This window comes from Manduca sexta, chromosome 20, assembly GCF_014839805.1.
Source record: "Manduca sexta isolate Smith_Timp_Sample1 chromosome 20, JHU_Msex_v1.0, whole genome shotgun sequence".
NCBI lineage: Eukaryota > Metazoa > Arthropoda > Insecta > Lepidoptera > Sphingidae > Manduca > Manduca sexta.
This window is the reverse complement of record NC_051134.1, coordinates 14,154,034-14,168,156: the sequence shown is the minus strand read 5'-3', so window position 1 is coordinate 14,168,156 and position 14,123 is coordinate 14,154,034. Positions and strand designations below refer to the sequence as shown.

The 14,123-nt window shown below is 34.0% G+C and overlaps 3 protein-coding genes across 3 annotated transcripts in view; 1 reads left to right on the top strand and 2 right to left on the bottom strand.

The window, feature by feature from the left end:
• Positions 1-1,912, bottom strand: part of LOC115456422 — a 14,485-nt gene extending 12,573 nt beyond the window's left edge. The window contains exon 1 of the mRNA XM_037440682.1: positions 1,398-1,912. Coding sequence (XP_037296579.1) covers positions 1,398-1,607 — 210 coding nt within the window. The 5' untranslated portion in view covers positions 1,608-1,912. The remainder of the gene's footprint in view (positions 1-1,397) is intronic.
• The window catches only part of LOC115456431 (insulin-related peptide 2), a 21,891-nt gene extending 17,231 nt beyond the window's left edge, over positions 1-4,660 (bottom strand). Inside the window, exon 1 of the mRNA XM_037440683.1 lies at positions 4,561-4,660. The gene's annotated coding sequence lies outside the window, so the exon portion shown is untranslated. The remainder of the gene's footprint in view (positions 1-4,560) is intronic.
• On the top strand, positions 4,646-14,123 carry LOC115456420. Its single transcript, XM_030185475.2, has 7 exons — positions 4,646-4,872; positions 6,666-6,782; positions 10,248-10,362; positions 10,903-11,025; positions 12,819-12,920; positions 13,195-13,261; positions 13,388-14,123. The coding sequence occupies exons 1-7, from the start codon at positions 4,806-4,808 to the stop codon at positions 13,472-13,474; spliced, it is 678 nt and encodes a 225-aa protein (XP_030041335.1). The 5' UTR covers positions 4,646-4,805; the 3' UTR covers positions 13,475-14,123.

Here is a 14,123-nt window from a genome sequence, read left to right as displayed (position 1 = left end):
AAATGAAACAACTTTTAGAGTTACGTTACGATTTTTATAGCGAATTTTTAAAACTCTTAAGGAGTTTTAAAAGTATTAGATGAGTAATTATCATGTCTCACATTTATTAACTCTTTCTTAAAGAAATATCATCTAACTTGGATTTCCTCGTTGAATATAAATGGTTTTCCTAATAGAATTTGATAAAAGTTTTCCTTAAACAAAATCTGCCAAGTTACCCACGTGAAAAAGTGAATTGTTGACGAGGGCGGCCAATCCGACCCTTTGTTTATCTCAACACTTGGATTATGTTACTCCATCGCCTTTATCAAATATAAATAAAGTTCTTTATTGAATATAAAATGTTTTCAACAATTTTTACTATTTTATTTTAAAAAACTAGACAATTTGACGGATCAGCTTGTAATTTTTTCGACAAGTCGATGTTGATTTACATCGAGGCTAACAAAAATGGAGATAAATTGTCCATGTAAGCTAATAAAAATTTCAAAACAGACACACTAAGACTGATTACATTTTTATCCCATGTAAAATAATTAATAATGTCTGGTTAAACATTTTGCAAAAGATTATATTTACCACAATAGCAAATTATATAAGTAACAAGAAAACATTTCTAAATTATGTATAATCGAAACCTTAACACCTACTCTCTAATTCTCACCAGTTATTGTATGTAAGGTAAGTACTATTACCATTACTTATATATGATGGCTCGTGGCACGCACAGAACATAGCAGAAGCATTTTACCATTGCTATATCCTCGAGAAGTGGCGATAGCCTAGGTGAAAGTTGAACGGACTGCCAATACGAATGTCCACAAGCTCAAAACTCAAGGGCACACATCTAACTTTTCTAAAGTTATATTTGTATTCTTTGTGAATTATCGCTTGTTTAACTGGGAAAGAAAAGATCGTGAAAAAACGTACATGCCTGAGAATTTTTCTCTAAGTTCGTACAAGGTTTAAATTATTATTTATTATATATTTCCTGTATATACCGCCAATATAATAAGCAAGAATATTGTGTTTTACTAAAAGATAATTTAATGTCTCGCAGAATAATAACGTACTTGAATACATCATAAATGAAAGTCAAAATGATGCAAATTGAGCTCCTCGATTGACATATTTTTTGCATTCCTTGTTTATGTTATACCTTATAGAAGGTAATTAAACTGTTTATCTATAGATAAACTGTAAATTATTAATTATCTAGATATCAGACAATAAAAACAACCAGGCCAATAGTCAATCAGCCCAAAAATCTAACACAATTTGTTTGCACGGCCCTTAATATAGTATCTATGTGTTACTGATTTATATCTAAAGGAAACAATATCTTTAGGAAATTGGTTAATATTTTAAATCATTCATACTTTTTTTTATTTATGTACCTTGCTTATCCAGGTGAAGAGCGCGTTGGGTGATGGTCGAGACAGGACAAGCGAATCATCAGCCGCGCGGCAGCAGAACACTCGACGGCTTATTAAAATAGTCGGTCTAACCTGGATACAACTGACTGGAAAGAAGTTTATTGATGCTAAGATATATTTTAAATCCGCCCGGATATCGACTACCGTACAAAAGATGTTAAAGCCCGCCATAGTGGCCCACGCAGTGTGTCGCGTTCGGGGATCAGCCAATGTATATCCGGTTCTAACATGCCGGCATAATTGTGTCTACTGCCGATTAATAATCATCTCTCAAGGGGTCACTTTGCCGTGCACATATAAAAAAGACTGGTATAGTATAACAGCCCTATAGCCAGTAGTGTAATCATGCAGGTTGTGAATAGTAATATTAAAAGCCGATTTTTAGAACAGCCCTATCTCGTACCTAACAAGTAGTCGGACACAAAAGAAGCTGAATGAATTCAAAACTTCAAATCGCCTATACACATTAAGTTAATTAAAAAAAAAAACCTTTATATAAAATAAAGTAAACCACTTTCATTTTATTTTTGTATAGAAGGACAATGTCTATAAAGAAAAAACTATACAGGCGATTCGACGTTTTATATTTGTACAACTACTTATGTTAGTACCTTGTTAAATAATAATAATAATATCAGCCCTGTATTATATACTTGCCCACTGCTGAGCACGGGCCTCCTCTACTACTGAGAGGGATTAGGCCTTAGTCCACCACGCTGGCCTAGTGCGGATTGGTAGACTTCACACAGCTTCGAAATTCTTATAGAGAACTTCTCAGATGTGCAGGTTTCCTCACGATGTTTTCCTTCACCGTTAAAGCAACGATAAATTCACAAAGAATACACACATGATTTTAGAAAAGTCAGAGGTGTGTGCCCTTGGGATTTGAACCTGCGGACATTCGTCTTGGCAGTCCGTTCCACACCCAACTAGGCTATCGCCGCTACTACTACCTTGTTACTGATACTTTATTGTTGTTATTAAAAAATAATTTTGTCGCAATAGCAAGAAATAATCAATTTGCAAAACAACTTTATCATTATCTATAGAGTACAGACGTAAAACGGCCGGAACACGATAATAGATAAGAAATTCCTTACATTATCCCCATTGAGTGAAAGCGTAGCACAATTTTTGGAGGCATCTCAGGATACGGCATGGAGTAGGTATGGTTATGTCGCTCTCACCTATCTTAGTACTGAGCGACAGATGGCTGCCTCCCAACTCCGGAGAAGCAAGTTTGTAAGAGAAAAATAAAAGTGTAGGCTTTGAGAAGTAGATAGGACCACAAAATTAAAAATAATTAAAGGTGTCAAAAAGATCAAATTAGATTCTGCGGTCGCAAAACATAAAAAAATTGTTATCTTTAGATTTTTTACGAAATTTCAATAAACAATAAGTACTTTAGGTAAAAATATTATCATAATTTTATAATCGTATGATATCGTGGGTGGCTTTATGCCTATTATCATACGCGACGTTTATTTATGATATTAATTTTATTATCTTTGTGATTACATTAAGATATTAGGTAATAGATATTAATCCGTTATACGAAAGAATTCAATAACTAATTCAAAATTATCGCCATTATTCATATAGACATGGGATGCACATGCCAAAATTAGACAATTTGAAGTCACACCTGAATGGAATGATATAATTGTTATAGTCGACAATTGATTATTTTTCGAAAACTAGGCCATTAATTACAACACACAATAGTGTTAGTGTGTCCGCCAAAGATCATATACATCACATGAATAAACTCAAATACTATGAAAGGTTACATTATTCTTTTATATCCTCGCCGGAAAAATTTACAAAATTACATATTGATTTCCTGTTTACGCGAATGTTAGACATTAAAATTAAACTATTTTACGGATTTTGTCGCGGTTTTAATGCTTAATTTTGTCCCGACGATTCGAAGACTTTGCAGCCTTCGTGGTCACGGGGGAGACAGGAACAATTACATATCTTGGTAATTACCATGCAGTACAATTATAACGGTAACCAGAGATAAACATAGTGCACCTCGCAGATCATCAGTACCTATGTCATCCTAAGGTGCCTTACAGCTAACTCCTAGTACGCGATTTGCCGGAAATACTTCCGTTTTAGGTGCTCCAAACCATTTTGGTATATATACTTTATCACCAGCAAATTATATCATATTTGAATCCTCAGTATAAGTACCTAAAAGATAAAAGTCATCTATTTTAGGAAACATTATTCTAACAAAACACTGGTCATGTTAAACCGTCTTTAATCTCCACTCTAAAAATTTACAAATCACGAGCGAAAATTAACTCTGAACCTATCATTTCAGTATTATAGTATTGAAAATTATGACGAAAGAGTTCATTGGACGGAATAAGGATTTTTTACGAATATAATAGTATGCGAGGGTTATCAATAATAAGGAATAAGATAATCCGGGATCCGTAAATAAAGCAAAACACACACACACACACACACATCATGCATTTCGACCCAACGTGGGGCAGATTTGCAACTATGTCACCCACGCCATGTTTGTTCTCTCCCATGATGTGATAGAGAACAATCCTATCGTACAAATTCCTGACTCCAGGCTGATACTGAGCCGAGAAACCCGTCACTGCCCGTTCTGGGTTCGAACCCGGGACCTCAGAGCGGTGTCGCACCGCGCAAATCATGCAACTACTCTACCGAGGCAATCATCAATGATGGTGTAATGTTTGGATTGATTAGTTAATTAGCAGGAGCAGCAAATATTCAATGCGGTCTTGATGCAAGAATCTTTAAATCTTTAGCAAATGCATAGCATCATTTAGCAAATGTCAATTTCATAATAGTTAATTTGCATTCAATTGCAGTATTTCTCACCAACAAGTTAGTGGCAACTACAGAGTGCCTAAAAGACTCCACTGATACTAAATTACCAATCTAATGGATCAGCAAATTGCATGCGTGTGATACATACCTGTCTTTGTAGTCAAAATGAAACATCAAATACAATAAGGTGAAAATATTTTGTAACAATCTATTTTAATTTTATATATAAAACAACAACAGTTCGAAACAACAAACATATCAATAAATTATATTGAAAACAGTATTTAATTGTTCATTGACAGACCTTATTGTCTTAGATAGTGGCCGTGGCAAGGTTAAATGTAAATCTCCATGGCTGTGGTAATCACACTGCCTCAGTCTAATAAGTGACGCTACCGATAAGCACATATCACAACCACACAGATCTCCGATAACGTATCGTCGTACCTTATTTTTATAACAAAATGTCCACAGAGTTCTCGGGACTGCACTAAACGCGTCGTTGCGAAAATGTTTACAATACTGTGTCTATAACATACTTAAATAAAAATGCCATACTGGATCATTTTTTTCTGTGCGCTCATAGTAGTGTGTGCTCAACCAAGTGATAATAATGGTAATGTATACTGTATTTTCGCACTAAGCTATGTTTGTGTTTATCGGTGGCGATATGAAAATAAAAAAATGAAATGAAAATAGAAAATACAAACGAGGAAATGTGTGATCTTATGTGCAGGCGTCCGAATTCAGTTTAATGAACTGGAAATACATAAGTCACAAAAGGCTACAGTAAGAAGCTAAAATAATAATTTTAACGAGTTCTTTACATTACTGTGATAGAAAACTATTACATACCCACTTTAAGATAAAATAATCCAGTTGCTCCATTGTTGAATGAGTATCAATATTTCTGGACATTTTGGAATACGTAATCAAAACAATAACACCTTTTTATTAATTAAATCGCCTAATTAGACAAGCTCGATTAAAGCAAAATCCATAACTTCTGCCTACATTGTAACTGAGCCGCTGAGCTTGAGCCTACACTGTAGCTGATTCAGGCTACTTTAGATGTACATTTCATGGATTCTGGATGTGTTTATTTTCTGTCTGGCGTACTGGTACACGTGTTCTGTGGAATTTGTTTGATTCTATCTCATTTATTTCGTTTCGAAACACCATTAGGTAATACACAATACAAGTATCTTTAATGAAGTATTAGAGTATACATGAAAGTGATTTTACCTCTTGAAGGTATTTACAGCTTACTCCAAGAAAATAATTAGATAGGTATTAATAACATATTTCTATTTTTTTTTGTTTCCTTTACAATATGAAATAGTTAAGTACAATATATTGGCTTTGTTTAGTTACGTATATTCTCTTCGATTATGAGGAAGTCATCTCCCTAAATTGCCATAAATATAAACCATGTAAAGTTACAGCATAAGACTAGTTTGTGGTATTAAAGATATTTATTCATTTGAAAATATTTGTCTACTGAGAGTGTTAAGGACTCTTAAACCCTTACTTCTAGTAGACTGTCTTAACTTTAACACCTGGATATTAAACTATAATTAATTTCAGATATATCGTTTTTTTTTAATCTTCAGTTTGGTACAACGATACGTAGGTAACAATTTACTTATAATATACTATGAATGTATTCATACAATTATAATGAGACAGATCTTCAAAAACTGCTACATGTACGTAATACGTATTAGTAATTTATTAAGTAGTCGCGATTGCTCTTCAAAACATTAATGAGTTGACCCTTTTTGTTACATTTTGGACTTTGCATTTTGTATATGAAACTTGTTTCAACAATGAATACTTTAAAATTCCACTGAAAACAGCATTTCATCCAATATTTTACCACATCCTGAACAATGAATGCATGTGGTTTTTATGTCTCTATAGCTGAAGGGTATATTTATCTTAAAATTAACGCAAAACCTAGACAATTAGATAATAAAAATATCAGGTCAATTAATTTAACTTCCTTTTAAGTATGCCAACTAAATTGAACAGTCCGTAAGTGCAACCTACACAAAAAATCGAACCAAAATATGACACATTATAAATGATATGAGACATTAGTCCTTACAAAGTACAATAAAGTTAAATGTGGTATTTCGGTTTATTGAAATTATAATTGTAATGTACCTGGCCGAAATCAATACAACGACACGCTATAATTTCTTAACTTCAAATATTGATATATAAAATGATTAAATTATACAAAACAATATATAAAAACAAAATGAAGTGCAATCTATAAGAACATTTAGAGATTAATGCTTTCAAGCATATTCATAAAATGCACTTCAGAAAATCTTATCTAAAGTAGTTCTAGAAAGTTAATTTCCTTGTCGGCTAATAATATATTTTAAACAATCATTACAGACCGTTGTGCAGCTATACATTGCGTGGGCGAAGAATATGAATGCATAAATGGGCGATGTCACTGCGCAGAGGGTTACATTCCTGACCAATTCCAAATAAAATGTATTCCATGTCCAGGTAAGCATATGAGTGGGTAAAGAAGCAATAACGTTACATTGCCTATTCTTCATTTCACACAGCAAACGGTGTCAGACACAAAAAATCGAGATTTTAGATAAGATCATAGATAAATTCCGCTTTTTGTTTAGATATTACTGTGGTAATATCTAAAACCTAGTTTTTTGTTGCACATCGACTAAAAACAGTCATAACACTAAACACAGGTTCGTGATATAAACACAAACACAAGCGATGTTTATGTCGATATAAAGTATCTAAGTATACCTAACTAATATGATGCAAGTCAGTCAAATGTCTTCCTGACTAAGAAACGAGAAATGTGTACCAAAGAATTATTTTACAATAGAATGGAATTTATTTTTCATTTAAAATGATTTATTCATTTTATAATCCAAACATAATCTAATTAAAAAAAAAAGCAATTTCAATGTGCGTTGACTATGATAATATATGTAATTTACTAATTGTTCTCTTTTCCCCTTTTTCTGACGGAGAAGATACGCGTTATCACTACCACCACTTGGAAGGTGTGTGGAATAGTGATATTGTTTTTCCCGGACTTTGGGCCCATTGTTGACACTCAAGAGTATAACATCATTTGAGGGAACATTGGACCAAGTCCCTAACCCCTGTATAACCTACACCAGCATTCCAACCAAAACCCGCAGTGGCCTTCTTCAGCGCATACGGGACGGCCTCGGGATATCTTGTGGCACTAAAACAGCTGCTCAAAACGGCCCCTACGTAATACCGCATTGCAGCACGTATCTAATTGAAGGGGCTAAAATAACCCTACATGCTAAAGAACGCCTTTGCCGACTACGACAAGGGGAGCAGACTACCCGCATTCTCGTCCGACTAAAAGTCGCTGTAGTCGAGTGAACAGCCCCCCACTGCTCGCCCTACGACTCTCTCTAAACCCCGATTAGTCGCCTCTTATGACACGTAAGAGATACCGTGGAGGAATTTTCTAGAACCATAAAACTTGTATACTTACATATTTAATTTGAGCTTCATAACTCCAGCTCCCCTGTAGCATTTCAACGTCCGATTAGCCGATATAATAAATTCTATGATTTATGACTGCAATATACTCACTTTTGTGATAAATCGATGTCAGTAGATAGGGCGTGCGGTATTAATGTTTGTATCACTGGATAAGAATACCACAAAACCAATAATAAGGTATAAACTACACTGGCCTACGTAAAAAACATAATCACGCATTTATCCCCGAAGGCATAGTCAGAGGTGCAACTAAGGTGGGCACTTTTCGCCATGTGTTTTATTCTGCATGATTCGATAGGGGTGAGACTACCGGCATATCGGGCACCAATTCCAGACTCCCAGCTGATACTGGGAAGAATAACCCAATATCACTTCGCCGGCTTACTATTACAAGGTTCTATGTTCTATATTTAACTAACTTATGATGGTGAACTACCTGATTTCATCGAAACAATTTTTATCGCCTTCAGACCGACAGAAAAACATATGCGGCGGGGGTCTTTGTTTTATAATATATATTTTAGAACATTTGGCTTTGTCATATAAATCACGCTATTAGTCTTAGCGTGATTTTATATAGCCTATGTTGAAGGGCTCCTTTTTCCGCACTTAGCCCGTAGTAGGTCGGGCCGTTGTGCGTATTTTATATAGCCTATAGCAGTAGTTATTTATATTAGCAGTAATTCCTGAGATGGGCTCATTCATACCATCAAACTCTTCAACTTTATATAATAGTGTAGATATAGATGTACAGATTGATTTATATACATGACATAATTCTAAGACCTTTTCAGTCAAAGTTTCAAATAATATCGAAAGATAAAATATAAGAAGAGAAATATAAATTGTCTTTTAAAATTTTAGTTAAATTATGAAAACACATGAACCTAATCTATTTTTTGCAACATAATTGAATATTAGCATAGGACCTTGTAATATTGAGATAGCGGCTTGTCTATATATAAAATAAAATAATAGATAATATCTAACAATCGTCTCCTTATCCTTTTTAACCGATTCACGCGTAAAATTTATCATAGTTACTCCAGAAAATTATTTTAGAAAAGGTGTAAAAATATTTTAAAAAATTACGATCAGTTGCTCGCAATAGCTTAAACGGGGATGACAATTCCATGAAAATTACACACGCTATATGACCTCGCTAACTGTTTATATTTAGATTATTTGAGTAAATCGTGTCCCTGCCATCTCATTACCACAAAACTCGTAAATATACTTGGCATGTTCTGTGACAGGTCCGCCATATTACATAAAGGTATAAAGACCTCCGCAACACAATTGAGAGAACTTCCCGCAATATATTACACGACTTCAACCAGTTACTAATAAATAAGGCCATAGAAGGGACATTTTAAATTAAATTTAAAAGAAAAAAATAATGTAAAGCTAAAACAAACGGATTTTTTTGTTAGGAATGTAGATCTAATAAAATTTATTAGATTAACCATAAATTTTTTCAGACGATTCATTTGTGTCATTAATTATTACAAAAATAATATTTTATATACTTTTTTATTTTTTTAATTTACCGTTTGGATACTTTATTCTAAAAATGGATAAAATACTTACTTAATACAATCAGTAGGTAATTACTACTAACTAGCCAGCACTCTATCGCACATCATATCGCACTATCTCGCATCTTGTTTTGCTTCGTGGCGCATTACCCAGAGTTTTCTCCCAGTTTTAGTCATTTACAAAATAAGACTGACTTACAACTTGTAGATCCTCTCGTAAAGCTCTGAAATAGCTTCGTATGTTTCTCGATGATTTTATATTTTATTCCATATATTAGTAGTTCCGCTTCCCGATACTAGATGGTTTATGCACCGCCCAGATGTTTGCGCGTGATAAGTTAAGCCTGCCATATCCGTAAATAAAAAACTGGCCTCGCAAAGATCTGAGTCCTCACGCCCGGGGTCCGCATGCGTTAAGGTCTCCACTGCCTGGAAAATTCTGTTAGCTAATGATCTTTTCTACCAGTAGCCAGACTGATACTTCTCTTTCTAGTACGATAGGCGTTTACTTTATCTGAACCTATCTGGACCTACTAGCTACTACTCTGCAGTCATGACGAAAAAGACATATTTCACATTTTTCTTATTCAATCTGACCTAAACACATATTCGTCATAAATAAAAAAGTGTATCTAACAAAAAAAGATTTCCTTATAGAAATTTCCGTTTCCCTTATGATGGGCAGTACTTCGTCCATAAAACCCGAATATTTAAAATGTTAATATCAACCACTCTCTGTATTATCATATGATTAATCTACTATTCGGTTACATAATATGCATACCACCATCAACCTGGTAATTGACTTGTTCATTCATATGAGTTAATATAGTAATACCGCCAAAACAACAAGTTCGCTACCAGAAAGATATAATTTCTTTTGTAACATTTTTTATAATTATTTTCTTCACTTTAGGTCTTGGCGAAAAATGTTCCGGTCGCTGCTGCAACAGATATGGGAATGGCAGTCTCCAATGCTGGCAAAATATATGCCAATCATGCTACGACACCTACGGTAACTTGGTTTGCAGGTATGTTTAATTTCATCCCTTATCTAAGGATTACGATGTTTTCGCAAAATTAGCTTCGCATACCAATTTGTTAAAGATTAATCGATACTGTCAAAATATTGCACTAGTTTATTAAAATATCTGTCTAAAAATACTTGTTATAATATGAAAAATGAGTTGTTTCAAATTGATCATTTTTTGAGTTGATACAGTCTTGTAATAGCAGTGCGATATATTACTATACATTATTTATACTTTTTATTTTATATACAACGAGTACATAATAAATGAACGTCAAGTCATCTGCTCGTCTAATTTTCGCCTACCTACCTTAGCGACATAAACAAGTAACATAACTTTAATTACCTGGTATTACATATTTGGTAGATGTGGCGAATATTTAGGTGCCGTGTGGATAACTGTTAAAGTACCTATAAACAATGCTCTTTACATTTGGATTGCTACCATCGTTGTTAGAGAAAATATTTACTTCCAATAGGAAGCAGGATTCAAATAAAATTAAAAGGATCTATGTAAATTTATTGCAATTAATATTTTCAGGGATTCGCTAGATCAAATTTTATTGATATCAACGACTCAAATAATTATGGGAGCCACACTCGTCCTCGGAATTATTGTTACTTTCATCCTGTTATACAAACTCTGTACAGTTAAAAGCTTAAGGTAAGTTTGGAGATTTAATTTTATGAAAGACGCTATGTTACGCTTTATGACGCCAAGACTAAATTACTAAATGTGAAAAGCAATAATCGAGTCAGTTATTTTAAGAAAAATAATATCTATACTATTATATAAAGCTGAAGAGTTTGTTTGTTTGTTTGTTTGTTTGTTTGTTTGTTTGAACGCGCTAATCTCAGGAACTACCGGTCCAAACAGAAAAATTCTTTTTGCGTTGGATAGCCCTATGTTCGTGGAGTGCTATAGGCTCTATATCATCACGCTATACCCAATAGGAGCGGAGCAGTAATGCCTAATCTCAGGAACTACCGGTCCGAACTGAAAAATTCTTTTTGCGTTGGATAGCCCTTTGTTCGTGGAGTGCTATAGGCTATATATCATCACGCTATACCCGATAGGAGCGGAGCAGTAATGGTTAATCTCAGGAACTACCGGTCCAAACTGAAAAATTCTTTTTGCGTTGGATAGCCTTTTATTCGTGGAGTGCTATAGGCTATATATCATCACGCTATACCCAATAGGAGCAGAGCAGTAATGGCTAATCTCAGGAACTACCGGTTCGAACTAAAAAAATCATTTTGTATTGGATAGCCCTTTGTTCGTGAAGTGCTATAGGCTATATATAATCACGCTATGACCAATAGGAGCGGAGCAGTAATGGCTAATCTCAGAAACTAGGAGTTTGAACTGAATAATTCTTTTGTGTTGGATAGCCCTTTGTTCCTGGAATGCTATAGGCTATATACTTATATCATCACGCTATGCCCAATAGGAGCGGAGCAGTAATCGCTAATCTCAGGAACTACCGGTTCGAACTGAAAAAATATTTTTGTGTTGGATAGCCCTTTGTTCCTGGAGTGCTATAGGTTATATATCGTCAGGCTATGACCAATAGGAGCGGAGCAGTAATGAAACATGATGCAAAAACGGGGACAATTTATTAGTTTTGAGAGCTTCTGTTGCGTGCGCTGCGTAAACGGTTAAAGTTATGCAACAATAATGTATGACGGGATTGTTCCTCTTAAAAAGTTCTACAAAATTATATCATAAAACAAAGTCCCCCGCTGCATCGGTCAGCCCGAACGTGTTAAACTCAAAAACTACCCAACGTATTAGGATAAAATTTGGTATGGTGACAGTTTGAGACCCTGGGAAGAACATAGGCTCCCGGGAAAATATATAGCGTGACTTTTATAACGGAAAACTTTAGCCCGATAAACTTTATAACGCGGGCGGAGCCGCGGGCAAAAGCTAGTACACTGATAAAAAAGTAGGTACTTAACTGTTTATACTTAGCACTCACCGACTTACTATTTGAATAATCAAGTACTAAATACCTACTAACGAATATGTACGTAGAGCAATATCTCAGCATAATTATACTTTTCAATTGCAAAAAAAACACGAACAATCTACATTGCCGGATGTTGATTTTAAAAATCCAAATGCAGAAGAATATCATTCTGATGTAGCCAACATATAAACGCTCTATACTTTTTGAAACCTTTACCTAATTTTTACAAATTAAATATTCACAAATATTTTTTAAATTATTAGAAAACAAAGGCATAGTCAGCTTTCAAGAAAAGTTCAATCGCCAGTTTTGGTCCAACCATAACCGATTTTTTTTTGTAGACAATTCAAATAATTTAGCGCTTTTGTATGTATTTGTGTTTTGTTATTCAAACAAACATATTATCCCTCTAGGAATCTAGGCACCGCTCTCACCTTACCTACACTCTTATTGAAAAATATAAGTTTATTTTCTACAATTACAGGCCTTTGGGCAACGGACCGTCAGCATACAACACGGATGGCCGTCTGTCGATAGGCAGTCTACAGTTGTACGTTGAGGAAAGATTACGAGACGCGCCGCCACGGTAAGACTTTCTGACACATATGCAATCAACTATAAGTACTAAATTAAATCAAATATCCACACTCAAGTCGATCATCACAAAAGATTAAATCTTTGATTGCATGTGAACTAGCAGATTTCTTAAAGTGGAATAGAAATTAATTACATACTACAATCATACTAATTTCTATTGGTTGTTTACTGTTGCTTTGTTTTTAAAGACGGTTATAATTTTTTTATATCCTACAAACAGGTGATTCATCAATTATACAGTATAGATTAATTATATTTTTTAGTTATTCGAGAGCACCTGCATCTGGGTCCGCCATATATCCGGCTGTGGCGTATCTGAATTCTGGATTTGTAAGTATTTCAGATGTAAAATATTTTTTTATTGAACATATTCGTTATAAAAACAGCAACAACTAAAATTGTAACAGGGTATCTTATTGCGCACTCCTACATAATTTGTTACATTTTTTATTTCAGATCCACGACAGCAGTATTCCGCCTCCACCGTACACAGAAAGAAAAAATGACAATGTTTCTCAAACCCAAAGCACAATACATATATGAGGAGCTTCAATGTATTAATTAATATAAAAAAGAGCCGATGCTCTTTTTACCTGGTGTGTCATAAATTTGATCTGTTATTTTGTGTATGTACATAAAAATATAATATTGTGATCTTGTTAAGTAAAAATATACTATTTAAGGGTCAATATAGTACTTAGTCATAATACAGCTATTTTTTTAATATTTAAGTTAAATTACACTTAAGCAATTACCAATGTAATGTATTTTATAGTTTATTAGGCAAAATCGTATCATACGAAATTGCGACCAGCAGCCTGCCTCTTGAGAATCAATATATTAAACTGTTAAAAGAACTTCTTAATAATAAACTACTGTGGCACTGTGCCAAACATTTCTTGGATTCACTTGTTTTTTTAGAAAATATATTAACACACTCTGTATAAATCCCTAATTTAGATAGGTATATTTCATTAGCTATAATACTGTGTGAACTCAAAATATATTATTTGAAAAATGTATGGTATTTGTAAAATTGTTTCCAATACAATATTGAAATTATACACTGTACTCCACCTCAAAACAAATAGTGCTGAGCTATAAGAAATAGAACTATGTCTCAATTGTCTACTTTTAATTTTTGTTTGTGTTCCTACCTACCTACCTAACCTAATAAACCTCACAGATGAAC

Excerpts from the sequence above, each read along its gene's own strand:
- LOC115456420 (XM_030185475.2), top strand. The coding sequence starts at position 4,806 with ATGCCATACTGGATCATTTTTTTCTGTGCGCTCATAGTAGTGTGTGCT. Across the intron at positions 10,363-10,902 it reads TACGGTAACTTGGTTTGCAG|GGATTCGCTAGATCAAATTT; the intron begins GTATGTTTAATT and ends TAATATTTTCAG. Across the intron at positions 13,262-13,387 it reads CGTATCTGAATTCTGGATTT|ATCCACGACAGCAGTATTCC; the intron begins GTAAGTATTTCA and ends TTTTTATTTCAG.